Below are 23,664 nucleotides of genomic sequence, written 5' to 3'. Positions count from 1 at the left end.
GCATACCAAAGCATCCTAAAGTAGTAGTTTGGCCATTGATAAGCATGCAGATGCATTAAGTCGAAGGGATGTTCCCATTAACTATTTTTAACTCTAGTTCATTCTCAAAGGGCTCTAAGTTAACTCAGTGGTTACTTACGATTCTATACGTTGCACTTTCTCCATTTCACTCTTTTCCTTTTCCGAAGAGAATGTTTCATCTGCTCCAAGCTTTTATTTAAAGCCAAACTTTTCAGCTGTTCTTCCAAAGCTTCTACTAACTGATCTCTCTCCTCACGCCACTTTTGAAGATTACGGTCCTTTTCCTCCAGCTGGGCAACAAGTCTTTCCTAAATGAAGAACAGATGAACAGATGAACATCACCTACTACACACTGAACTGTTCTAACACTTCGGTAGTTAGCACCATTTTATAGTCTTAGTAAATGTATGATCTCTTCAAGATCCACAGGAGCTCTAGAACTAGTTGCACTACAAACCTACAGAAGCAAAACCATGCTTCTATTAGACAACCTACATTACTCTCCTTGTGAAAAAATATTAGTATTATTTAAGAACTTCAATTTGCTCATTTAATGATTACCAATGAGCTTTAGGAAAATAAAGTCACAAAGTGATAATAATACTAAGCTCCTCATGTCCTTCTATGCTGCTTGCAGGTCCAGAAAGTCGGGACTAACTACTTCCAGATGTAAAAAAAGCTTTGCAGAATGTACAGATTCACATGTTTAAGAAGTTACATGACAAGAGCCCAGCAAACAGCTCAAGTAACTCAAGTGACTTTGTTATCAGTCACTATTTGGAAAGTGATAAAGGAGCAAAACTGTGGCCGTCTGACCAAGTATTTTTATTCAGTATCTGGAGAGAAGTTTGTGGGGTTTCTTTAGAAACTCAATTGCCTTTTCTTCCTTATAAAGGCTTAAAGGCCTTCTGCTTTGCAGAAAAGAGAACAAACAAAAGCTATTGTACAAAATACTTTCTTAGCCTCATTAAATAGTGATCTATTTTTCAACTGTAATTTTCTTATTGATGTCCCATATACGTGACATTCCATTATGCACTTATGAAAGATCTTTCTTTTTGTGGCCCCCCCATTCCTTCCTTTTCCAAATCAAGCAGTTCTCATATGAGCTTTGCTGCATAAGAAAGCAAGGGGACTTGGACAAGCTGCTCTTATGCACCCTTACTGTTAATACTTGGTATGTAGTTGTCTCCAAACTACAGGCACCAGACAACTCTGCCAGGACCTCATCACTTACAGTTTCTGCTTGTTGCTTTCCATAATGTTGTCGGTCCTCAGCAAATTGTTTCATTTCTTTGTTGCGAAGATTCTCTGCTTCTTTTATCTGATTTAGGAGCTCTTCTTTCTCCTCCAGCCACTTTTTTCTATCAGTTTGATACTTAGTCTCACTTTCCTGTTTCAAAGAAACCAAAAATGAAATAGTGAGTCATTAAGGAATAAAAGTCTTAAAAGCCAGGTCATCATTAAATAGACTTGTTTCTGCAAGATAACAGAAACATTAGCAGTTTTTACTACAGAATATTCCCAAAGGCAGGTATTGGATAATCATTAGTTCTTTTCCATTAAAAAATAATCATTTCCAGTATTTCTTATTCAGACTGGAGAGCCTCCATAAAACATCTCTTTTTCTTTATAAATGTTCACACAAGCTTTACAGAACTTACACCAAAAGTCAGTATAAGAAAAACTCTTTTAACTTAAAAACTTCTAACACTTTACGCTGCCTTGCAGCAGTTGTAGAAAAACTTGCAGCTCCTTCAGGGTTGAAAGACAAAGAAAAGCAACACAGTTTACACTGTAGGAGTAGTCTCCTTTCCTATCAAACCTACTGGCAGACATTCTCATATATAGGACAGAGCACCTGAGAAACTGCTTGGAAAAAATAAAAGTCTTTTAACCAAGGAAAATTCCTAGACCCGCAGCCCAACAAAAAAGGCTTCCTGGTGATAAAGTTAGATGATGATTTCGATAGCTTATATTAGTTGCCCAAGCAACTAACAGAAAACAGTTTTGACAAATACACCGTAAGTTACAATTTGCTTTGAGTTAGTATTCCTTTCTTGCAAACAACAATTGTATAAGTATACTCTGCTTATAGCACATTGACGTGGTATAGAATGAAGCAATGAATGTTCAACTTTCCCCTCTTCTTGAAAAAGTGAATTGGCTCTGCGCATTAAAAAAAATATCATAAATAAGCTTACTCAAGGTGAAGGAGGAAAGAAGTTCAGAACCATTCCACTAACAGAGTGGATGTAACCTATTGTATACTCACTTAGAAAACTCCCAATGCCAGCCCACTACTTTTATTTAAAAAAAAACAAACAAACAACAACAACAAAAAATAACATCAGATGGGATAAGACAACTAACTGTTCAGAGGCCAGCAAAAGAAGCACTGCTCATGGCAGCATAATGTAGGGAAGGCTACACTTCCTATACTATGGGGGCATCAGTGATGCCATTCTTAACGTACCACAAAAAAGCTGTACCTGGTCCCTATTACATGTTGCACTGCAGCTTTTACAGGAAGTTTCTGTAATCAATATAACAGTTTACTTTATCAAGTTACAACTTTGAAGTTAAGTTACCTCCAGCTCTTTTTGCAGCTTTATTAATTCTGTACTGTTTTCATTCAAATTTGCCTCATCACTTTCGTTGTTCTTTTGCTGCCAGTCACTATTGCTCTGGTATTCCAGCTCACTGTATTTCTGTTTCCATGCAATCAGTTCTACTCAATACACAAAATGAGGTTAGATAGCATATCATTTCAAATATATATTTGAAATACCACACCAATGACTTTTTACTAAAGCTGCTTCAGTTTTATCTGCTACAGACATAAAGAAATAACAGAAGCCTTTAACTACAAGAGATTTGTTGTTTACTATGGAACGTTAATGCCTAAGTAACAGTTACATGAAAATGGAAGTGGCTATCACAGTACGTCTAAACCCCTTTTGCATCCCTGCTCCCTTTCCCTGGAAAGATTACCTGAAGCTAATTTTTGGTTCTCTTCTAACTGAGCTTGAAGCATTTCATCTTGTTCAAGCTGCATTTCCTCTTGTTCTTCTAATGTCATCCGCATAACTTCAATTGTTCTATCCCTTGCACACAGATCTGAAGGTTTGAAAATTTACAGATGAACTCCCTACTAGCTCCCATTATTCTCAAATCAAGATTCTCCCATGACCAAAAGCTCTTTTAAAAGAAATAGAGCATCTCCATTGAAATATTTACATACAAATATATGCAGACATGTTTTAAAATCGAAACACAGAAGACTCAAAGTCATTAGCAATGTGACAACATTTACACGGATATTCCACACACACACACACACACACACACAAATAATGGCTGACCGTCACATAGTTGGTCATAGTCTTTGGAGATATCTTCCATCCTCTCAGTTTCCACCAGCTCCTATATTTCATGTTGAAAGAAAAGCATACACAGTAAAAACAAGCAGAATCTTTAAGACAGCCTAGAATTAATAAGTTTTTCATATAGCATAAATAAGGACTCAAGCTGATAAAAAGAGTTTATGGTAAGACATTTCAATTAACATATCGTGATGTCACTCAACAAGATCAGGTTATATGCATGTATTACATATGTATTTACTATGCAGATTATTGTATTTAAAGCAATCTGCCAGTGCTCTGTAGTGACTAATTATTTGAATATCTTTCATGGTCTACCACTAATTTCAGTTGGCCACCTTCATTTTGCTCCAATTGTTTTTTTTTTTTTGACCTTTTTCCTGTTGCTTGGAAAACCTGCATCATTCATTTAATAAAAAATAAGAGCAAGTAAAATACCTGCTTAAGTTGTTGGATATAGAAGTCTTTATAATCCAGCTCATCCTTAAAATAGTTAATAACCCTTTCAAGTTGATACGTCTTGATCCTGAGGGATTCCTCCACAGAACGCATCGTGGACACCTGTAATGTAAGCACAGCTCACGGTTCATTAAAAGACTTCTGTAATCCAACCTGGCCAAATACTTCTTTGTTAAATAAAGAGGAATTCACAAACAAGTGCTGAGTAGGAAAATGACAGCAAGTGCAAGGTTACCAAGGAAGACATGAATTCATTTTTAAGCTTCAATTTTCCACCCCAAGCACACCCAATAAACTTTCAGACTAAGATCCTGCAAAATGGGTTTTAAGATATCTTCTTGTTTAATAATTAAATTTTAACTATTAACATCACTGAAGCTGAAATTGAAGAAAAAAAATATACATGCTTATCTTAAAGAGCCTCTGGAAATTAGTCTATTTCTCTTCAAGTAAATAGCATTCTTCTTCCCAGTTATCAGCGTTTTTTCACAAGACTTAGGTTTTAGGCTTTGGAGTTACAAACCTCGCTTTGTACTTGCTGAATTTGTTTCTCGGCATCAGAATGTTTGTCTTTTAGATCTGCATACTCTTCTTCTTTCCTCTGCAAATCTTTTTTCAAATTCAGTACAAGGGCAGAACTCTCAGAAAGAATATTTTCTAGCCTTATGTTAAAAATAAAGAGACAAAGAACATTATTGTTACACATCTCATGGAAACAGCAATTACAGCTTAATCCATGCCCTGCCTGTTGGTTTCTATTTGTAAATAGACTCTTAAATCTATCTAGACCAGTGACAAGATTTAAACAATTACTTTTGAATTTCAGCTTGCTTCTCATAATCAGATTCTGAAGCAATAAATTATTCAGATGCTATTCTGAGGGATGTACAACAAAACCACCAGAAATCCCCATATTATTCTTTATTTCCTTGCACACTCCTGTTTTCCCTTGGAACTCAAGTAGCATACCAAAGCATCCTAAAGTAGTAGTTTGGTTATTGATAAGCATGCAGATGCATTAAGTCGAAGGGATGTTCCCATTAACTATTTTTAACTCTAGTTCATTCTCAAAGGGCTCTAAGTTAACTCAGTGGTTACTTACGATTCTATACGTTGCACTTTCTCCATTTCACTCTTTTCCTTTTCCCGAAGAGAGTGTTTCATCTGCTCCAAGCTGTTTTTAAGCTGCATAACGTCTTGAATCAGATTTGCTTCTTTGCTACTTAACTCTTCAAACTTTTTGTCTGCATTTGCAGACTTCTCCTGCAGAGTTGCTGTAACTGTCTCTAGATTAACAATAATAGATTCTTTTTCTTTAAGTAATTCATTGAGTTTTGACACATTGTCTTCCATTGTCTTGTAAGCCTCCAGGCGATATTCAAGCTCTCTTATTTTTACCTCACAGTTGGCAACTTCCTCCTGAAATTGTGCAATCACTCTCTGATCTTCTGCAGTCTTTTCTTCAAACTCCTGAGTTTTCTTTTCTATTTGCTCATGTAACTGATTCACAAGATCTTCTTCCTGACTAGTGTGAGTTGTAATCTCACATAGCTTCATTACAAGTTGACGATTATGATTTTCAGCATTATTCAGTCCCGCCTTTAGGTTTTCATTGTCTTGAAGCAGTGCTTTGATGTGCTGACTTTTTTGTGAGGAAACATCAACAATATTTCTGCATACTTCCCAAATCCTTTCAAGACTATAGTTAAAGGAGAGGTCCTGCACAAGATCTGAGATGGAAGAAGTCTGTGACTGAATGCATGCAGAACTAATTTGAGATATCCCTCTCATGTCTCATCTTTTTCAGAGTCTGAGGAATCCTTTACACTGACAAAGTCAGTAGCAATGGCGTGAAACTCTAAGTGACATTTGTATAATTCATCTAATTTGGTCCGCATTTCTTTTACTTGTGACACTTTACCAATTATACATTCTTTGGCAACTTCTATGTTGTTAGTTAGTTGGGCATTTTTGTTTTCAAGTGTCATATTTATAGATTTCTGTTCATCCAGTTCAGAAGCAATTTCCCGATAGTCAGCTTGACCCTGCAGAATTTGTTCACGGAGGGCATCAGCTGTTTCTTCAGAAAAAGAAAGCTCAATACGCAGGCTTGTTACCTGCTTACTGAAATCTTCTTTTTTATTTTTTTCTCTTCTGCATTGTTCTTCAAGCACAGTTAAATGATGTTCCAAGATTTCAGTTCTTTCCCTCAGTGCTAGTACTTCCTTTCGGTACGCGGAGCACTTTTGTTTCATGTGTTCAATTGTCCTTTGCTCTACAGTGTTCCTTTTCTTTCTCTCATTTACAACTACTGTAAAACAAACAAACAAACAAACAAACAAAAAAGGGAAAAGGAATGTAGCTCAGATTGATTAAAATCATTATTACATAGCAGTTCACAACACCAAGTAGCAACTTCTAAGTGAAACACTGTCGTAATATGCAAGCCATGCCCTCACATCACATAGTATTTGATACTAGTGAAGGAATTAAAGTCCTCTGAACACGTAATCAGGTGCCTCAGATTTCTATACAGAATTAAGAGCAAAAGGTTTTCAGTCTGGAAGAACACTTTTACCATGGCACTACTCAAACCTTCCACTCCACACCAGTAGAAAATCTAATTAGATTTAAGAAACATGGGAACGAGATAGATAATTCACAGCTATATTCTTTCTATCTTCCGTGCTTCAGCAATCCCTATAAGGCAGCCAGGAATCACTCCATCTACATCTAAATGGTAGATAAACAGTTCTCTAAGAAATTTCATTCAAACTCACAGTCCTCTTACTTTCAAAAGAAAGATAAAACCCTGGACAAGTTGATCACTTAAGTGTTGATATCTGTCTCTCTTATTCAGTTGATCTCTAAACAAAATATGAGGATTCCTACTTCTGTCCACACTTACTCTTTTGCATATAAAGTTCACTCATAAAGTTGTACAAATTTGCAGATTCAAGTTTCCATAAATATTCCATTAGCTTGGGGCTGTTTTTTTCTTTAACTGGTGAGCAATTAGCTAAAATCACATGCATTTTCTTTCTATCAAAAGCGACTTCTGCTGTATTTCATCATTGCTTTAGAATCCAGTTATGTCCATTCCATAATATGCATACTTTAAGTATTAAAAAAAATAAATATAAGTCAAGACTTACTAGGGATTGGGTCACCACAACAATATATTCAATGGTGATTCTTGTACAGTCCTTTTATTACTACAATGCAGAATTTTATAGTGCCCACGTGCAGCCTGCATTACATACAGATTCACATGTACTGCATGGAAACAGCCTCTTAACTCATCTAAGGAGTTTTATATACAGCCCTCAACTGATTTAAAAGTCATACTGAAGAAACAGCAGTGGCATATTCCACCCCAAACCAGGTTTTGGGTTTTGACTGCTCACCCAGCAACACTAGTGAGGGGAATATGATTTATAAGTAATCTAAACACTTTATGCTGAAAACAACAAGCAAGTACTAAAGCAAGATAAATAAGACTAGGGAGAAGATGTGTAATGTTCAGTCTAGAAGCTCCTTACAGAGGAAGTAGGGAAAAAGCATTATTACAGAGCATAGGAAACAAGACCTAAAAGCTCAGAGAATGGTGTAAATACCCTGAACTTGAAGCTGAGATAACCTAGCATCTCCTAAAACACTTTTGCTCGTGCTACTTATATAACTAATTCTACAAAAGAACCAGCACAACACACCTGTGCTCATTGTTCTACTGTGTATGTTTAACATAGCTAAAGAATATATACGAAGCGGTTTTTGAAATTGGACGCTATTAATACTCACAAATAGAAGAAAATTTTAACATGATTGAATACTCAGTACTTCTTAACCGAAAACTTCATGCTGACATTGTGACTATCAGCTACCCATTTTAATTCCTATGTGGAGCATTGCTGTCATTAATTTTTAAATGAGAGCTTTGGTCATATGATTAGAACAAACCCACTACTATTTGGAGTATGGAGGAGTCCACATCCCTCCCTCAGTCTCTGGTAAGATGCTTATATGTGATGCCATTCAGTGGTCACATTAGGATTCAATATTTATGCCAAATAAAGGCAGCAGGGACAAATCATCCAAGAACAGCATCTCATCCAAAGAAGGCCTTGACTTTCTCCCTTGCACATATTTTGCAAGAGGAATACAAGAAAGGAAGGGACTACAGCTAAGGTTTAGATTTTCCCTTCTACATTGTATATGCCTTCCGTAATTCTAGGAACACTGATGCTCAGCTGTGCCCAGAAGTGAAGTTAAATGCATCAGAGCTTATCCAAACCATTTTGCTCAAATATTGCCCATGAGCGAGCAATTAGCAGGTTGTCAACAATTTTGATTGCTTCAGGAAAAACAAAACAAACAAACAAAAAAAAGCACTTGAACAGCTGATGCTACTCAGAAGATCAGCAACAGCAGTTGAAACAATCCTAAAGAAACTGCTTTAAAACTATTAACAAATCTGCAAGTGCATCAACAGATGAGGAAAAAGCAGCAAAAAGGAAAAAAATAGTGCCAAAAACTTTTATTCTTAAGCATTCAAAAATGAACAGCATAGGACCTTCTGAAAAAGGGATATTTACATAACAGTTACTTCTATTTACAGTTTAACACAGTGGCTTTTCTCCTTATACCATAAGGTACGCGCTTCACAGCCTTTTGCTTCCTATCCGGAATAGGAAGCAATTTATTGTTTTGGAAGACACCCTGTTCAAGGATGGAAGAAACTGTACCTTTCTTTGGAGGTGGCTCTTCCACAGTAGGCTTATCTTCATCACTACTGCGCTTTCTTCCCACTTCCAACTCAGTTTTCTCTTGTTTCAGTGCTTTAACTGAAAGCACTGAAAATTGGCTGCTTTCAGTTCCTTTATTAGTGTTCTCTTCTGCCGGTTCTGCTTTAATGGTAGTTAAATGGTAGGTAGTCTTTTCCTGTATTGATATAAGATCAGTTACATTGAAGCTTAACAAAAGGAGCACTTAAGTCTCAGTAATCTTCTGTAGGCAAATATTTACACAAAACCATACAGCTAAAATATTTACCCGGTGACTCTATAGACATCAGTTACAAATCTCAATAGCAGACAGAACAAGTACACCTTCAGATAATGACAAGTGCAATACTCGGTAGAGTATACAAGGGAAAGCAAGAGCCTAGCAGGTTACAAAGTAAAAGACTTGCACACAATCAAGAGTTTACCAGTTTATCAAAGAATTTCCTGTTTCCAAGAAGTCAACAAAATTACAAACATGGTCAAAAAGCAAATGGTCAGCTCTCATACAAGTTCATCACATCACACTTCTGCTAAGCTGCTAAAATCACTTTCATCGTGACAGATACAATCCAACCTTAAAGCTTAGTCAGCTCTGTCACGCATATTTTAGATTGTGTCCTTGACCACAAGTGAAGCTTCAATACTTACAAGATGACGATTGTTAAGCCATGCTGGCACTGCCAAGGACTGATTATTCATCTTTAGTAGCTTATGAAAAGAAAAGCCTCAGAAGTGTTCAGGCCACACAATCTCACAGATAGAGTTGGAGCCTTGTTCTTGGAAGAAGTAATAGGTGAGGACATGGCTACTCATCACAGTCAGCTTTAACACCATGGAAATACTAAGTTGCAGTGATGCAGACAGTCAAAGACTAAGAAGGGTCAAGTTGCTAAGCTTACAAGGTTAGAGATCTGAGTGACAGAATTAACTATAAATGTTTTCAGAGCTACTTCAGGCTACCAAACATCAAAAAATGAACAAAAACCACCAGAAGTGGTATGCACACATACTTAATCAAGCTAGTCTTCACATATTCAGTAGCTCGCAGTACATTAGTCAGGATAAAGTTTTATGGACTGCATAGAACGTGGAGATATCCTGACCATTCATACTCGTACTTCCAACTCTACTCAACATACTTTTACTGTTGCTCTTCCTCTGATGTAGGAGTGTGAGGCAGGAGTTAGTGGAACACGCTGATATTTTTGTTGTTTGTGTTAACAACAACTACCTTCAGATAAATTTGAATTGTTTACAATTTCAAGCGAGTACCAGCTACATACAGAAAATCAGTTTTCCAAAAATGTGTTGATTACAAGCATAGAATTAGTGTTTTTCTTTTTTTGTATAAGGATACGGAGATGTGTAAAAGTCACATAATCTTTTACTTTTTCTTCTAAATGAGATTTTAAGTCTTGTAGCTCTGTAATAATGTCATCTTTCTGCACCTTGATTGAGATTGGAAATAAAAAATAAAAAAAATTCAGTCATCAGTTTCTAATGTAGTGTTAAGTAGCTGAATTACACAATGCATTAAAGGCAAATTCAGTTAAGCTAAGCTCGGTAAGAAATCTATTAATTGAGCCTACTGGAATAGCATTTTAAGCTACCACAAGTTGGTAATAATTAATTAATTAATTAAAACAATTTTACACAACATCTTGATAAAGTTACCTCAGTTGCTTCTTTAAGTTGCTCAACAGACTCATCCAATTTAATCATCTGCATTTCAAAGTCTGTAACACACAGAAAAGTTTGTATTACATAAGTAGCCAATAGATAGTTTATTAAGTAATCAATTTTTCCAGATATTCTAATGTTTAGGTAGCTTTTGAACAGATTAATTAATTTGCATGTGGTCTTCACTTATTGGGAGTGATTCAAAAGTTTTCTATATTTCTTGGAATGAAAACATTGCATCAACAAGACATAAAGAAGAGTAGAGATTACAAGATAAAAGTAAAAATCAAGATGAAGACATTTAACCCCATACTTATGAAAGCGTAAAGCTGCTAGTTGCAGTTTAAAGGAGAGGGGGAAAAAAAAAAAGAAAAGAAATAACCAAAAACCGTGGAATTGCTGAACCTGAATATACACACGGAACAAACTATCATTTATCTACAGGCTATGGTTCCAAAGGTAGAACATCTCCTCTAATTCCTACTCAAACTGGTTATTTCTCTTTTAGATTAATGAACTATTTCTGTCTTCTACCTTTCACATCGCATAACTCACCTTTGTTCTTCTGCATCAGCTCTTCTTCAGTTTTAAGTAGTTTGCTGTTTTTCTCTGTTAGCTCTTCTTTGGTCTCCATTAGTTCAAAGTTAGTTTTCTCCAGCTGCTTTTCAAACCAGCCAATATCTTCCTTCGGGTCCCCCAGGGATACAATGGAACTATGTGCTGCCTCAGCTTGCTCTTTAATATCCATGACATCATAATGCACAGAATCAAGAATGCCCTCAGGATCAACACAGGTGTCAGGCACTATGCTATGTTCTCCACCCTGAAACGTAATTTATAATCAGTTAAAACTGGTGAATAGCTGACTACATAATAACTGTTATTTCTACAGATAGTCTGGATAGCCACTATGAACACAGCCATACAAGAAGTTTTTAATTTCAGCTTCAAAACCCACCTCACAAATTCACATACAACATGACAGTGATTCATATGGGGGGAAGATAAGTGGCATTCTAGTAACAGCTAATATATTTTATAGTATTTGATGTTTGGTCACTACTTAAACCAGTTTTCAAGAAATTACAACAGAGTTATTGCAGACTCCAATCCTGCTTTTAACCTCAAGAGTTTCACTAGGCCAACAATGTACAAGAACTGCCACTTCATGCAGCCATAGATTTCTGCTTTTTTTATGTTTTGAGTTTCCAGTTGCATTCAATGCAACTGATCATCATCTTTTCAGTTCTTTGTCTTGCAGCGCCACATCACCCTCATAGGCTGCTCCCTCTACTTTCACACTTAACCTCTTTCAGATAAGGCCACAATCCAAGGGCACACATCCATCAATTGTGCTTCAAACACAAACTCTCAGCACTTCAAAGTTTTCCATCAAGACTGTAGCACTGATCTGACAGCTTAACTTCTTCAGTGTTATATCATAGCACTCACTCCTACCCATTCCGCTTAACCCCCACTTTCCCACTGAAGCATCTGATGGCCATAACACAGCTTTTCAAACTCTTTACTGCTCCACTTCTTTTGTCAACACTTGAACTGGACAATATTCAAAATTACAACAGCAGCAACATATGGGGTAGCTGGATTTGCTTTCCTACATGGGATCATATTTTGAGAAGAGAGAAAAATTAAGTAAATAGCATAAAATCTCCTCCAGATGTAACAAGTTGCTTCTTGTTAGGTTGAATACTTTTTAGGAATGAGATTCTCAGAAGATGCTTCTGCCCTCACGCCCCAAAGAAACACAAAGACCCCAGTAGAGATTTTTAGAAAACTCTGTAGGAAAATTAAGCTCAACTAAAACACTAAATTAAAAATCCTGACTGCTGTATGGAGACAAACACCCAGATTCACTACAGATACTACACAAATAGATTCATATTCTTAGAAGAACAGAATTTTTTCTTTAAATGCAAATCATAAGTACTGATCAACAAAATAGACTACAACATACTCACTTTTTGTGCAATAGCTGAGAATCTTAGCACACTGAGTGTTTCTTCATAGGTTGAAGCACACTGGCTGATGTTTGCTAACATGTGTATCTTCCCTTTTCCACTGAAGAATCCCTGAAGAAAGTGTGTTAACTTACTTTCACGAAACGGTATGTGCTGCTGCACCCTTTGAAGACAAAAACCACAACAAATCCCATTAACAGAAGTTAACAGCTTCATTTCAATGTGAGAGCTATCCAAGTGGAAGACAACACATTAATAACTGCACTAGTCTTTAAATCATTTTGAGCTGTGGGTTGTTTTGAATTTAATCTTTTTGCTAGTTTGCAGACAGGTTGTATGATTGTTCCAGCTACTATGCAGCCATTATCTTCTTAGACAACCCACGAGAACATTTAAAACAAAAAGTACATTCAACATCCAGCCTAAGATAGGTCATACAGCCTCACGTTAGCTTAAATTCTCTCTCACCTTTCTCTTTCCCTTACCACATCTGGCAAACTGACCTATCTACTTCTAAGAAAACAGTACCCAACAAAATCAGAGATAACCACTCTCTCAGTATATTGTCTCTAGGAAAGGACAATAGTAAATACTTTGGAAATAAAGAAGCATATACTTATCACAACATCTCTGGTGTTTCCTAAACCAAGGTTAAGTCACTGAATCAAACAGCTGGTGATGTACAGAAAATTAGGAGAGAACTCCTAAAGCGTGACTAAACACACTGTTCTCTAGTGAGGTTACCTGCTGGACTCTTTACAGCTACTGAATTCTGCCAACAGAGCTAAAAGCTTCACATAGCTACGCTCCTGTCACAACACACGTGACCCATAAGTAGCTTTAGTGCAGGAGTGGTAAATGAGTTCTTATTTTAAAGAAAATTACTATCAAAGTCATCACTACATTTCCCCCATATTGTTAAAATTTCAAGTGATCAGGACCAACAAATAAAACAGTTCTGAATAAATCAAAGCACTTTAAGCAGCAGCTAATTTTAAGGAATCCTTCTTCCCTAGAAAGGACAGACAGATAAGAGACTAATCCAGTAGCAAGGCCTATTTTCATCTACTTTTAAGCATAACAGAATTTGAATAGGCTACCAGGCACAGTGTGGCATTTCATGAACACAGAGCTCACCTAATCTTTGGGACAGAAAGACACCTTCAAATGAGAATCAGCAGAGAATTCTGCAATTATATCCAGCTGTGACTGTAAATAAATACTACATTGTTTAAAATACAGAAAGCTCTGTCTGCACTCATTTAGAGCACAACCTCAAATAGAAGTAGCAAGCAGGCTTTCTTCTCTCTGAATTTGGTTAGCTAGATCAGAAAGAATGATGAAGTTGCATCAAGGTTTGGAAAAAAATATATATATATGTATATATGTAATTATATATATCTATATGTATATATGTAATTATATATATCTATATATAATTTTTCTTTTCCAAATTATATATATATAATATATATATTCTGACCATGTCTCTTGGCTAGGACAAAGCACAGCAATATCCCTGAGGAAAACTGTTACAGCAGAAATAAATGATAAATGCAACTAACTAACAAAGGAGGAAAAGGTCTAACATTTCACACATTTAAAGTGAAAATAGTGAAAACTAATTTTATAATCTGCCCCAGAACTTGTTTGAGAAGGCAAGGCCAGAAAAAAAAACAAAAAAAAAACAACCACAACGCTAATTTGCTTAAGTCTATGATAACACATTCAGAAATTTAGAACTGGAATGGTTTTATTTGAAAAAACAAACAAACAAACAAAAAACAACAACAAAAAGAAGGCAAGTTTATAGATCACTTTCTTAGATCATTAAGTCTTCACACATCTGCAGAAGCCTACAGATAGTTTTCACTCATAACATAGTTTCGTACTCTGCATTTTAAACAATAGTTTAAACATTGTACATGATATCTGAAATCTACAACTAGTTTACAGTTTGTACAAGGACTTACTTTGACTGCTGACTGATCTTGAGTGCACTAATACACTTGCTTAGAGTTAGGAGAGATGCATTGATATTTCCACTCTCTTTCAGTCTGTCACCTTCATTGCACATCTTGGTATTCCTTTCTGAACCAGCAAGATCACACAGTGATAATATGAAGGCAGATAAGGAAAATTAAGTTTTCTTACCTTTGAATGTACATTGATTATTTATCATTTCCAACACAACCACTCCTCCTAGAGGAACAATTTCTTGAACCCTTTCATGCTTTTTAATGTTGCTTTCCTAGTGAAGTTGCACACTACTTCCTGCCAAACTCTTTTCCAACACAGCTTCCATTTTTCTGCCATATTCTTCCTTCTGAGGATTTACATTAGTTCAGAAGTTGAGTGAGAAGGATAAAGGAACACTGTGTGGAACAGTGGGCACAAGATATAGAACAGCATTACAACTTGATGGTTTAGTACTGCATAATGACAGGAAATGGGGAACCACCACTCATACAGGAGGCTGTATCAGGGAACCTAGTGTCCGTAGCCCAATATCAATACATCAATACTGAAAGTAACTGACAATTTCATCCTAAAAGAAGAAGGGAACTCTGCTCTGAACTTACTCATTGACTCGTGTCACTCGTGGCATTTCAAGGTCTTCAATTCTTAGTACCTTAATTGTAAATATACTGTGGCTAAAAGGAGAAATGAAGCAAGGTCAATAGCCAGAAATACACACATTTTCTAAAATCTGTAACATCTGTTCAAAACACTGCTGGATTTATTCCAGATTCAATTAACAATAATTCTACTAGATGCATTAAACCTTTTAAAGAGACATTCCGTCTTGGTTTATTTTGCTTTTCTTCCCCCTCATGAACCACCATTACTTACATGGAAGAAGGCTTAGTTGTTTTGTTGAGAGTTTTTGATAAAACACTTAGCTTTTGTATGCACTTATCTGCTTGAAGGACTAATCCTTCTAGTTCAAAGCACTAGAATCACAAACTGTCACAAAATATCACATGGAACACTAGATATCAAGCCTTTTTAAAGCCTCTTCCCCGAAAAAAAGCCATAAACAATATTTTCATTCATCCCTCTTCCCCACACTATGTTACACCCAATGTTAGTGAAAGTTTCCCACCTTCAGCTGGAGCAAGTATTTAGCTTTGTGCTTGCAAAACTCCGGTGTTTCTGTCCCAGTTTAAAAAGTCTGAAAGCTTCTTTAGAATCAGAAATCTGAACCCACTGCAAACCTTTCAAAAGAAGGAAAAGTGATTTTTGCAAGCTTCGCTAGCAAAAGAGAAAGTGAACAAGAAATAAGGTATACAAACTAAGAACATTTAGTTAAGACAATAAAATACTTCATTAACTCTGCCTCAAACATACGACAAGCTGATGGCAGATAAGACTAAGATTCTTCCTCCCACAGAAAAGGGCAAGGTATAGTATAGCACAACAGTTTATCCTACCAGTATACTAAAGTATGTTCCATCCAAATTAAGCAAGCAGCCTTAGTACTGAAAGTACAAAAGCTAAGTTCTTAAACTACAGAAGCCGAAAGTTTGTATTCATTGGTGCAGAAGTCAATCTGAGAAGTTTTTTGTTTTAGCTTGTAGTTTTTATTGGGGATGGGTTATCTGGATTTTGTCTGCATTATAACGACTGTATGGCTCTCATTTTCAAGGATGATGAAGGCAGTGGAGTTCACACAGGCTTTATGGGCAAAGTACAGGAATAAGGAGAATACTGTTGAAGATGCAGATACGTACATGTAGCTTGTTGCCTTCACATTCAAGCAGACACTTCTAGAGCTACACTGAACACATTTAAGAGTTTTCTATCTCAGAAGAAACATGTTACACTATTCCATGACAAGCTTGGCAGTTTGCAAAGTATTCTAGTTACCTTTTACGTAAGAATATCCCTTGATGTCTTGAGCAAGGCAAAGTGTCCTTTTTTTTCTGTCATTTGATAAAGGAGCCAGTAAATCATAAAAACATTCATTGTAAATCTCAAAAAATGAAACCCAGAGAACTTCACAAAATCATCTATAGATAATCTGCTAAGTTGGTCTGATCCTTCTGAGAGATTTTCTGCACCTGCAAAGTAGAAAATATTACAAGTCAATGTAGAGACAGTAAAACTAGCTGCATTTAAAAATAAGTAATAGTTAAGCTTACAGCTTAAAACTTTTCCCAGAACATAAACACAGAGAATCCCCACCTCTCATACAAACACCAAGTATCTGGAAGTCAAGATGCTTGCCCTACACATTTGCAAAGACACGCCTGCTATAAAGCTTGCTTTTTCACTTCCAAAACCCAATCTAACATCTATAGTTGGGTTAGAAATATTCAGAACTCTTCAGTCTTTACAATATAGAGAACTGAACTAGTAAGGACACTTCGTTCTGACTTTTTAGGGAAAAAAAAGTATTTAGTGAGTTCTTAAGTGCCCTAAAGGCCTGTCGGAAAACCACTAGGGATCTTATCAGAAATCATACTCTTTTTCTTTGTTTTATTTTCACCTCATAAAACCAGGTTATGATAGATGTCCCAGTAGTCTCCTAGCCATTTTATTCCTTCTGTTTTCTGCCCAGATGTCCTGCCCATTATTCCGTTCTGTTACAAATAAAAGCTAAATAATCCTTTTATTATCAGCATTAGAGTCATTTTATTATCAGCATTAGAGTCAAGAACAGGTTGAGAGCCTGTGGGTTAGGATTAGAGATGGGACTAATAAAGGTCAGCTGGTATTAGGGGTATACTACAGGCCACCTGATCAAGGGGAGGCTGCTGATGAGGCTTTCTTGCTCCAGATGCGTGAGGCGTCTGGCTCACGGGCTCTTGTCCTGGTGGGGGACTTCAACCATCCTGACATCTGTTGGGAAAACCACACGGCGAGCTGCAAGAGCTCCAGAAGGCTCTTGGAATCCATTGATGATAGCTTTCTGGTTCAGGTATTGGACAGACCGACCAGAGGTCAAGCGTTGCTGGACCTGCTGCTCACCAACGCTGAGGAGATCATCAAAGGCGTCAAGGTTGGAGGCTGCCTGGGCTCCAGCGATCATGCCCTGGTTGAGTTTGTGATCTCAAGCGATGTGGGCCTGGCAAAGAGCAGGACCAGGATGCTCAACTTTAGAAGAGCAGACTTCAAGCTACTCAATGGAATGCTGGCCAAGATCCCCTGGCGCGCTGCCCTCAAAGATAAGGACGTTGAGGAGAGCTGGCTACTGTTCAAGGATGCCCTCCTGGCAGCACAAGAGGTCTCCATTCCCCTGATTAAGAAAGTGGGCAGGAGAGGTAGAAAACCGGCATGGCTCAGCAAGGACCTGCTAAGAGAACTGAGGGTGAAGAAAGGGGTGTACAAGCTCTGGAAACAAGGCTGTGTCACCCGGGAAGAATACAGGGATGCCGTCCGAACTTGCAGATGTGGGATCAGGAAAGCCAAGGCACAGGCAGAACTGAACTTGGCGAGGGATGTGAAAAACAATAAGAAAACCTTCTACAGGTACATTGGCCAGAAGAGACAGGCCAAAATGGGCGTACCTACTCTGGTAAATTCAAAAGGAGAAATGGCTTCAACAGATGAAGAGAAAGCTGAGGTGCTGAATGAGTTCTTCACCTCGGTCTTCACTGGTGGCCAGGATTCTAGTCTTTTTCACGTCCCTAAGTCTTGCACCCCCATCCCTCCATGTGGGGACCAAGGAGGTAAATCCCTCCCCACTGTAAGGGTAGAGCAAGTCCGAGAGTGCCTCCTTAGACTGAATGAGTATAAGTCTATGGGGCCAGATGGCGTGCATCCCAGGGTCCTGAAGGAGCTGGCTGAGGTGGTTGCTGAGCCGCTCTCCATCATATTTGAGAAGTCGTGGCTGTCAGGTGAGGTCCCGGATGATTGGAGGAAGGGTCACGTCACTCCCATTTACAAGAAGGGGAGCAGGGACGACCCGGGTAACTACAGGCCGGTGAGTCTCACCTCTGTGCCTGGGAAGATTATGGAACAGATCCTCCTGGACAACATGCTTGATCACATAAAGAACGAGCATGTGATCCGAGACAGCCAGCACGGCTTCACCAGGGGAAGGTCATGCTTAACTAATCTTGTGGCCTTCTATGATGGAGTGACGGCGTTGGTGGATGAAGGGAAGGCGACCGATGTCATTTACCTGGACCTGAGCAAGGCCTTTGACATGGTCCCCCATCACATCCTCATCTCCAAATTGGAGGGAGGTGGATTTGATGGGTGGACAACTAGATGGATAAGCAATTGGTTGAAAGGCCGCAGACAGAGGGTGGTGGTCAATGGCTCTATGTCCAGGTGGAGGCCGGTAACGAGCGGCGTCCCTCAAGGGTCTGTCTTGGGACCGGTGCTCTTTAACATCTTTATTAATGACATCGATGAGGGAATGGAGTGCACCCTCAGCAAGTTTGCTGATGACACCAAGCTGAGTGGTGCAGTTGATACGGTGGAGGGAACAGATGCCATTCAGAGGGACCTTGACAGGCTGGAAAGCTGGGCTCGGGTGAACCTAATGAGGTTCAACACGGCAAAGTGCAAGGTTTTGCACTTGGGCCGGAAGAACCCCAGGCACCTGTACAGGCTGGGAGGAGTTGTCCTTGAGAGCAGCTCGGCTGAAAAAGACCTAGGGGTCCTGATAGATGAGAAACTTAACATGAGCCAGCAGTGCGCTCTGGCAGCCCGGAAAGCAAATGGGATCCTGGGCTCCATCAGGAGAGGGGTGGTCAGCAGGGATAGGGAGGTGATCGTCCCTCTCTACTCTGCTCTTGTGAGGCCCCATCTGGAGTACTGTGTCCAGGTGTGGAGCCCTCAGTACACAAAAGATATGGAGATTTTGGAAAGGGTCCAGAGGAGGGCCACAAAGATGATCAGGGGGCTGGAGCACCTCCCCTATGAGGACAGGCTGAGGGAGTTGGGTTTGTTCAGCCTGGAGAAGAGAAGGTTGCGAGGTGACCTCATTGCAGCCTTTCAGTACCTGAAGGGAACTTACTCCCAGGAGGGGAGTAAACTCTTCGAAAGGGCTGATAATAGCAGGACTAGGGGAAATGGTTTTAAGTTGAAGGAGGGAAGATTTAGGTTGGATGTTAGGGGTAAGTTCTTTACTAGAAGGGTGGTTAGGTCCTGGAACAGGCTGCCCAGGGAGGTTGTGGATGCCCCGTCCTTGGAGGTGTTCAAGACCAGGTTGGACGGGGCCCTGGGCAACCTGATCTAGTAAGTGTGTATGTTTGGTGGCCCTGCTAGGCAGGGGGGTTGGAACTACATGATTCTTGAGGTCCCTTCCAACCCGGGTAATTCTGTGATTCTGTGATTCTGTGATTAGCCAATAAAGCCAGTCGTTGACCTTACAGAAGCTTTTCTAATTGCTACTGTTTAATATAAAACATACCCTTAGAATCAGCTGGGGATTTGTCATTAGTGCTGTTGTGATGGTCTACCTACGAAAGAAAACAGAGACTTTAGGATTTATTATTGATGTACAGCACCAATACACCACTGGTTGCTTTTATTTATTTATTTATTTGTTTATTTATTTATTTTAAAAGCAGCTGTATTGCTCTACCAGAAAACAATACAGTATAGTTCCAAGGTGCCAACACAAAAATCCTGGCTACACATTTTGACTGGTTTCACCTTACTACTCATTTCTGACAATTCCTTTACTATAAGATCTGATGCATTTCAGCTTCCTGATTCAGAAAGAAAAAGAACAAATAGGGAGAGAATCCCCAACAGGAAAAGGAGTTATTTAATAAGATGATTTTCAATAGCCCATTTATAATCTGCATTTTACCCTTCACGAATCTTGGACTCCTGAAATATTTTTCTTATTGGGATTTTCTTAATTCAGGACTTCCATATCCTATGGCTTATTAGGTCAACTCTCAGAAAAGGAAGTTAAGGTAGAATACTTGATCACTTAATGTAGATAAGCAGCTTATTATTTCTTAACTCAGGCTATCAAAGTGTTACACAAATGAAGTTATGACTAAATTTTGTAAATATAATATTTTTAAGTAGTTTGGTCATAGAAAATACAGAATAGCTCCCAACATGTAGATCTCATGATGTTCATAGATGTATACTCAGTTCCCAGGCTTCAGGTTGTGTTGCTTTTTTATAGAGCACAAAAGTAGAAAGAAATTCTCATCTACTGAAGAGGAGGAATCTCACCTACCAGATACAGTATGCTTAGAAGTAAAACTTTTACCATAGAAGTTTTCATCTACATGACACTCACCCAGATCTGGCTTTGTATAGTCAGCAAAGCTTGTACCTACTTAGCTTATAAGGTCAAGTATTTTACCTAGGAACACGGGTCTTGAAACTAGAGGAGGCACCTATATCGCACGATCACATCTTAACTCTCTAATGGAGTAGGATGAGATCAGCATATAGCTGTTCACTGCATTTTCTTTCCACATACTCACTAAACCTAGAACAGTTTTACACATCTTTGGTTCATGTAGAAGACAGGTGTTGTTTTTCCCCGAAATACTTAAAGATCATTGGAGCCAGACTTCATACTCAGCTGTGCTCTTGAAATAATTCAGAAGGAATTTTACTGCCACCTGCCTTTCACACTGTGAAGTCCACACTTAACCACCTCATCAGTAAGATCAAGTTAACATACTCCACAACTAAAATACCCCAGTGTGGTGTAGCACACCACTAATAAGATGCTTCATTCTTTTTCAGCAGGAACAGAAAGACAAATAGAAAACTGTGTGTAAATACAGAACCCTCTTTCATTACAGAATGGAAAGGATAACACTGAACTATCACAAGATGCATGTACTCATCATTTCTTTATAAAGTAGTTTCCTACCTCTTTTGTCAGAAGAAGCAACGAATTTTTAAGAGCAATTTCTTCTCTCACTTTGTCATTAGTCAGTTTTACGTAATCTCTCCACCGAATAGGTTTCAGATCCATTTTTGTGTATAGCCTTCCTCCAACAGTTTTAAACAACATATCCATCGTCCTTGGCAAAATACCAACATCATCTTCTGTCCCTGTAAGCAATACACAAAAGAAGGGCCAGGTTACTATTGTAAGCAACATATAAACATAAATGAAGACAAAGATAACTGATTCTAATCTCAAAGTATACACAAAGAATTTAGAGGCCAGTTACAGTCTGAAGCAATGTTTGCAGTGTTACTAGACTGTTCCCTGAAAAATACTGGCTTTAAGCAACAGCTCACATCCCATTCCTTAGACATTACAGGGCATCACTTTAAAACAGCCAGAATATTCTGCATAAGCTTAGCCTTAAGAAGAAAAAATAACCCACAGCAAACTCCCACATTTAACAGACGTGCAGATTTTCAACTGTTTACCAGGCTCCCTTCCCGCTCTGAAACAACCCTGAAATAACAACCAGAGTGATGTCTCTGCTACAACATTCCCTTCGTCCCACAAACCCTATTTAGAAATATCTACAAGTCTCATAAAAACTGTTAGAGTAACTCAGCTCCTTTCCCATTGCCTTTTCTTGGAGCACACAACTACCTCCACATCTTGCCTACTTCACGCCTTAGTTTTTCCACTGTCACTAAATACCAAGCAAGCTTCAGTGTTTTAAAGTCAGTCATGAACACAAGAGAGGACAATACGCAGAAGAATTTCTATAGTGCTGTATGGAAGGTGCATAGAAAGATAATTTTTGAACATACTACCCTGTTGATTCTTAATATTTAAGTCCTAAAAAGGTATTACTATGGGAAAGTCTTCAGCTCCACACATATAAAACTATTGGAAATACATAGTAACAGAACACTAAATAACAGAAATAAGGGGAACTTGTTTCCTGTGAACCCAATCGTTTCATTTGTTATGACAATATTAAACATAAAAAACAACTGCTCCCAGCCAGAAAGGACATTTATGTATTATTTCTGTACTACTAAAGCTCAGGGAACACAATCTTCTATGCTGCTGTTATTACTAAAATCAGAAATTTGAAAAAAGATTGAAATACCTTGATCAAATGTTTCAGAATGTTTAATTTCTGCCTACAATAAATCAAACAAACTCAGACATACTTTGCCTTCAAATAAAGAACAGCATTTAAGATGCACGCATTTATAGTAGGAACAAAAACCAAAGTTATTGTAGTGTATGCTGTCTTACACACTTGTAAATTTAGTAATATTTGTTATGGAAGAAGACGACTTTTCAAGGCTACTAGTATTCAAAAGAAGGCAACGTACAAGGCCTGTTGAGTAACTAGGTAAGAAGTCATAACATCTCTCTCTTCTAGAAGTAGTTCTCACTTTAAGAAATTAATTCAAGGAAAAAGCATTTCTGCTCATACCTTGGAATGTGTAAGTTTTCCCAGCATTTGTAACGCCATACGTAAAATCAAGGCAATTACATCCTTCTAAGAACTCTTTCACTGGTTGCTTCACAGTACCTTCAAAGAATTCTTCTTGAGTTGCTTCAGGTCCAAACACCTGAATGTTACCAAGAAGCTGGTTAATCTCTTTATTTTGTTTAAGCAATATTTAGGTACTTGTAAGGAGTCAGATACACGTTGATAATTCTAAAGACAGTTAAGAAAAACTTGTTTGCTTTATATGAAGTAACAGAAGACAAGCAACTTTTTCCATAAATAACTTAAAATCATTTAAAGACAATTAATTTACCCGTGAAAAGGTGAACTTCTGTGTTGCCTGTCCTAAAGTTTTATCGCTCATTCTTCCCAATGAGCTCTTAGGGGACTTCAGTATAATGCTTGTTGAGTCCTCAAGTGAAACACATCCCTATTACAAGGAAGCACAACTAATGCAGGCATGAAAAAAGTTTTAAAAGGTCATCTTAAAGGAAAGAAAACATATATACTTTAAGGGTTGCTTTTTGTTTATGATTAAATAAATGCCTTACCTGTGACCCATTTGCTCTCTCCCGTGCCGTAAAGGGTTTAATACGCAGGCAAACTTGTATGTGTCCCCAAGGCTCCAAACTAGACCTCTAAAATTAAAGAGCTGGAAGTTAGAAATCTGACTAGATCCTCTGTTTGATGATTAGCACATTAAAGCAGCATTATTTTCATCATCCTATTGTAACAGACTCATTTGTTAACACAGGAAGTAATAATATTTTACTGTTTTCACAAGTGCTTTGGACCCTGCTAAACTTCTTACTCAGAGCCTAGAATTTCAGAACAAGTACTACTGCAACACACACCTGTACTGTATTCAGGCCAACTATAAACAAAAGTACTCCATTATTGTGCTTCTGAGACAATGTTAGCTTCATCCACTGATACCGGTGCTCCTCATAAGGTATCAAAGCAACACCACACATCTTGGTCTAGTCTATGCGCAGTCTAAAAGCATAGTGAAGATGATTTTCATCTTCTCTGTAAGATT

General features: G+C 38.0%; 4 protein-coding genes and 1 long non-coding RNA gene across 5 annotated transcripts; all 5 read right to left on the bottom strand.

The window, feature by feature from the left end:
• Window positions 1-143: 143 nt before the first annotated feature.
• On the bottom strand, window positions 144-3,974 carry LOC146754371 (kinesin-like protein KIF20B). The gene is made up of 6 exons (XM_085527555.1): window positions 3,846-3,974; window positions 3,387-3,447; window positions 3,016-3,141; window positions 2,613-2,752; window positions 1,259-1,414; window positions 144-329 (listed from the first exon to the last, which is right to left on the bottom strand). Exons 1-6 carry the CDS (start codon window positions 3,957-3,959, stop codon window positions 144-146), a joined length of 783 nt encoding a protein of 260 aa, XP_085383681.1. The 5' UTR covers window positions 3,960-3,974.
• Window positions 3,975-4,353: 379 nt separating this feature from the next.
• LOC146754370 (uncharacterized) lies at window positions 4,354-5,644 on the bottom strand. The gene is made up of 2 exons (XM_085527579.1): window positions 4,969-5,644; window positions 4,354-4,528 (listed from the first exon to the last, which is right to left on the bottom strand). Exons 1-2 carry the CDS (start codon window positions 5,421-5,423, stop codon window positions 4,369-4,371), a joined length of 615 nt encoding a protein of 204 aa, XP_085383705.1. The 5' UTR covers window positions 5,424-5,644; the 3' UTR covers window positions 4,354-4,368.
• Window positions 5,645-10,288: 4,644 nt separating this feature from the next.
• Window positions 10,289-14,412, bottom strand: LOC146754369 (osmotic avoidance abnormal protein 3-like). The gene is made up of 4 exons (XM_085527554.1): window positions 14,283-14,412; window positions 12,310-12,472; window positions 10,886-11,153; window positions 10,289-10,386 (listed from the first exon to the last, which is right to left on the bottom strand). The coding sequence occupies exons 1-4, from the start codon at window positions 14,384-14,386 to the stop codon at window positions 10,289-10,291; spliced, it is 633 nt and encodes a 210-aa protein (XP_085383680.1). The 5' UTR covers window positions 14,387-14,412.
• Window positions 14,413-14,871: 459 nt separating this feature from the next.
• On the bottom strand, window positions 14,872-16,359 carry LOC146754368 (uncharacterized). The gene is made up of 3 exons (XR_014939025.1): window positions 16,180-16,359; window positions 15,416-15,527; window positions 14,872-14,963 (listed from the first exon to the last, which is right to left on the bottom strand). It is a non-coding gene; the product is annotated as an uncharacterized LOC146754368 (long non-coding RNA).
• Window positions 16,360-19,655: 3,296 nt separating this feature from the next.
• LOC146754367 (kinesin-like protein KIF20B) lies at window positions 19,656-23,395 on the bottom strand. The gene is made up of 5 exons (XM_085527553.1): window positions 23,177-23,395; window positions 22,939-23,055; window positions 22,608-22,746; window positions 21,119-21,303; window positions 19,656-19,727 (listed from the first exon to the last, which is right to left on the bottom strand). The coding sequence occupies exons 2-5, from the start codon at window positions 22,987-22,989 to the stop codon at window positions 19,656-19,658; spliced, it is 447 nt and encodes a 148-aa protein (XP_085383679.1). The 5' UTR covers window positions 22,990-23,055; window positions 23,177-23,395.
• Between the last annotated feature and the right edge of the window lie 269 nt (window positions 23,396-23,664).

This window comes from Coturnix japonica, chromosome W (genome assembly GCF_054131305.1).
Source record: "Coturnix japonica strain WE chromosome W, WE-NBRP24, whole genome shotgun sequence".
Lineage (NCBI taxonomy): Eukaryota > Metazoa > Chordata > Aves > Galliformes > Phasianidae > Coturnix > Coturnix japonica.
This window is presented reverse-complemented; position numbering and strand designations above follow the sequence as displayed.

Excerpts from the sequence above, each read along its gene's own strand:
- LOC146754371 (XM_085527555.1), bottom strand. The coding sequence starts at position 3,959 with ATGCGTTCTGTGGAGGAATCCCTCAGGATCAAGACGTATCAACTTGAA. Across the intron at positions 3,142-3,386 it reads CTATGACCAACTATGTGACG|ATCTGTGTGCAAGGGATAGA; the intron begins GTCAGCCATTAT and ends TCAAACCTTCAG. Across the intron at positions 2,753-3,015 it reads GAACCAAAAATTAGCTTCAG|AACTGATTGCATGGAAACAG; the intron begins GTAATCTTTCCA and ends TGTATTGAGTAG.
- LOC146754370 (XM_085527579.1), bottom strand. The coding sequence starts at position 5,423 with ATGAAGCTATGTGAGATTACAACTCACACTAGTCAGGAAGAAGATCTT. Across the intron at positions 4,529-4,968 it reads AAAGTGCAACGTATAGAATC|GCTAGAAAATATTCTTTCTG; the intron begins GTAAGTAACCAC and ends TTTTAACATAAG.
- LOC146754369 (XM_085527554.1), bottom strand. The coding sequence starts at position 14,386 with ATGTGCAATGAAGGTGACAGACTGAAAGAGAGTGGAAATATCAATGCA. Across the intron at positions 12,473-14,282 it reads AAGATCAGTCAGCAGTCAAA|GGTGCAGCAGCACATACCGT; the intron begins GTAAGTCCTTGT and ends TTGTCTTCAAAG. Across the intron at positions 10,387-10,885 it reads GCTGATGCAGAAGAACAAAG|ACTTTGAAATGCAGATGATT; the intron begins GTGAGTTATGCG and ends TGTGTGTTACAG.
- LOC146754367 (XM_085527553.1), bottom strand. The coding sequence starts at position 22,989 with ATGAGCGATAAAACTTTAGGACAGGCAACACAGAAGTTCACCTTTTCA. Across the intron at positions 22,747-22,938 it reads AGAAGTTCACCTTTTCACGG|GTGTTTGGACCTGAAGCAAC; the intron begins GTAAATTAATTG and ends GGTAACATTCAG. Across the intron at positions 21,304-22,607 it reads GAAAACTTACACATTCCAAG|GGACAGAAGATGATGTTGGT; the intron begins GTATGAGCAGAA and ends TATTGCTTACAG.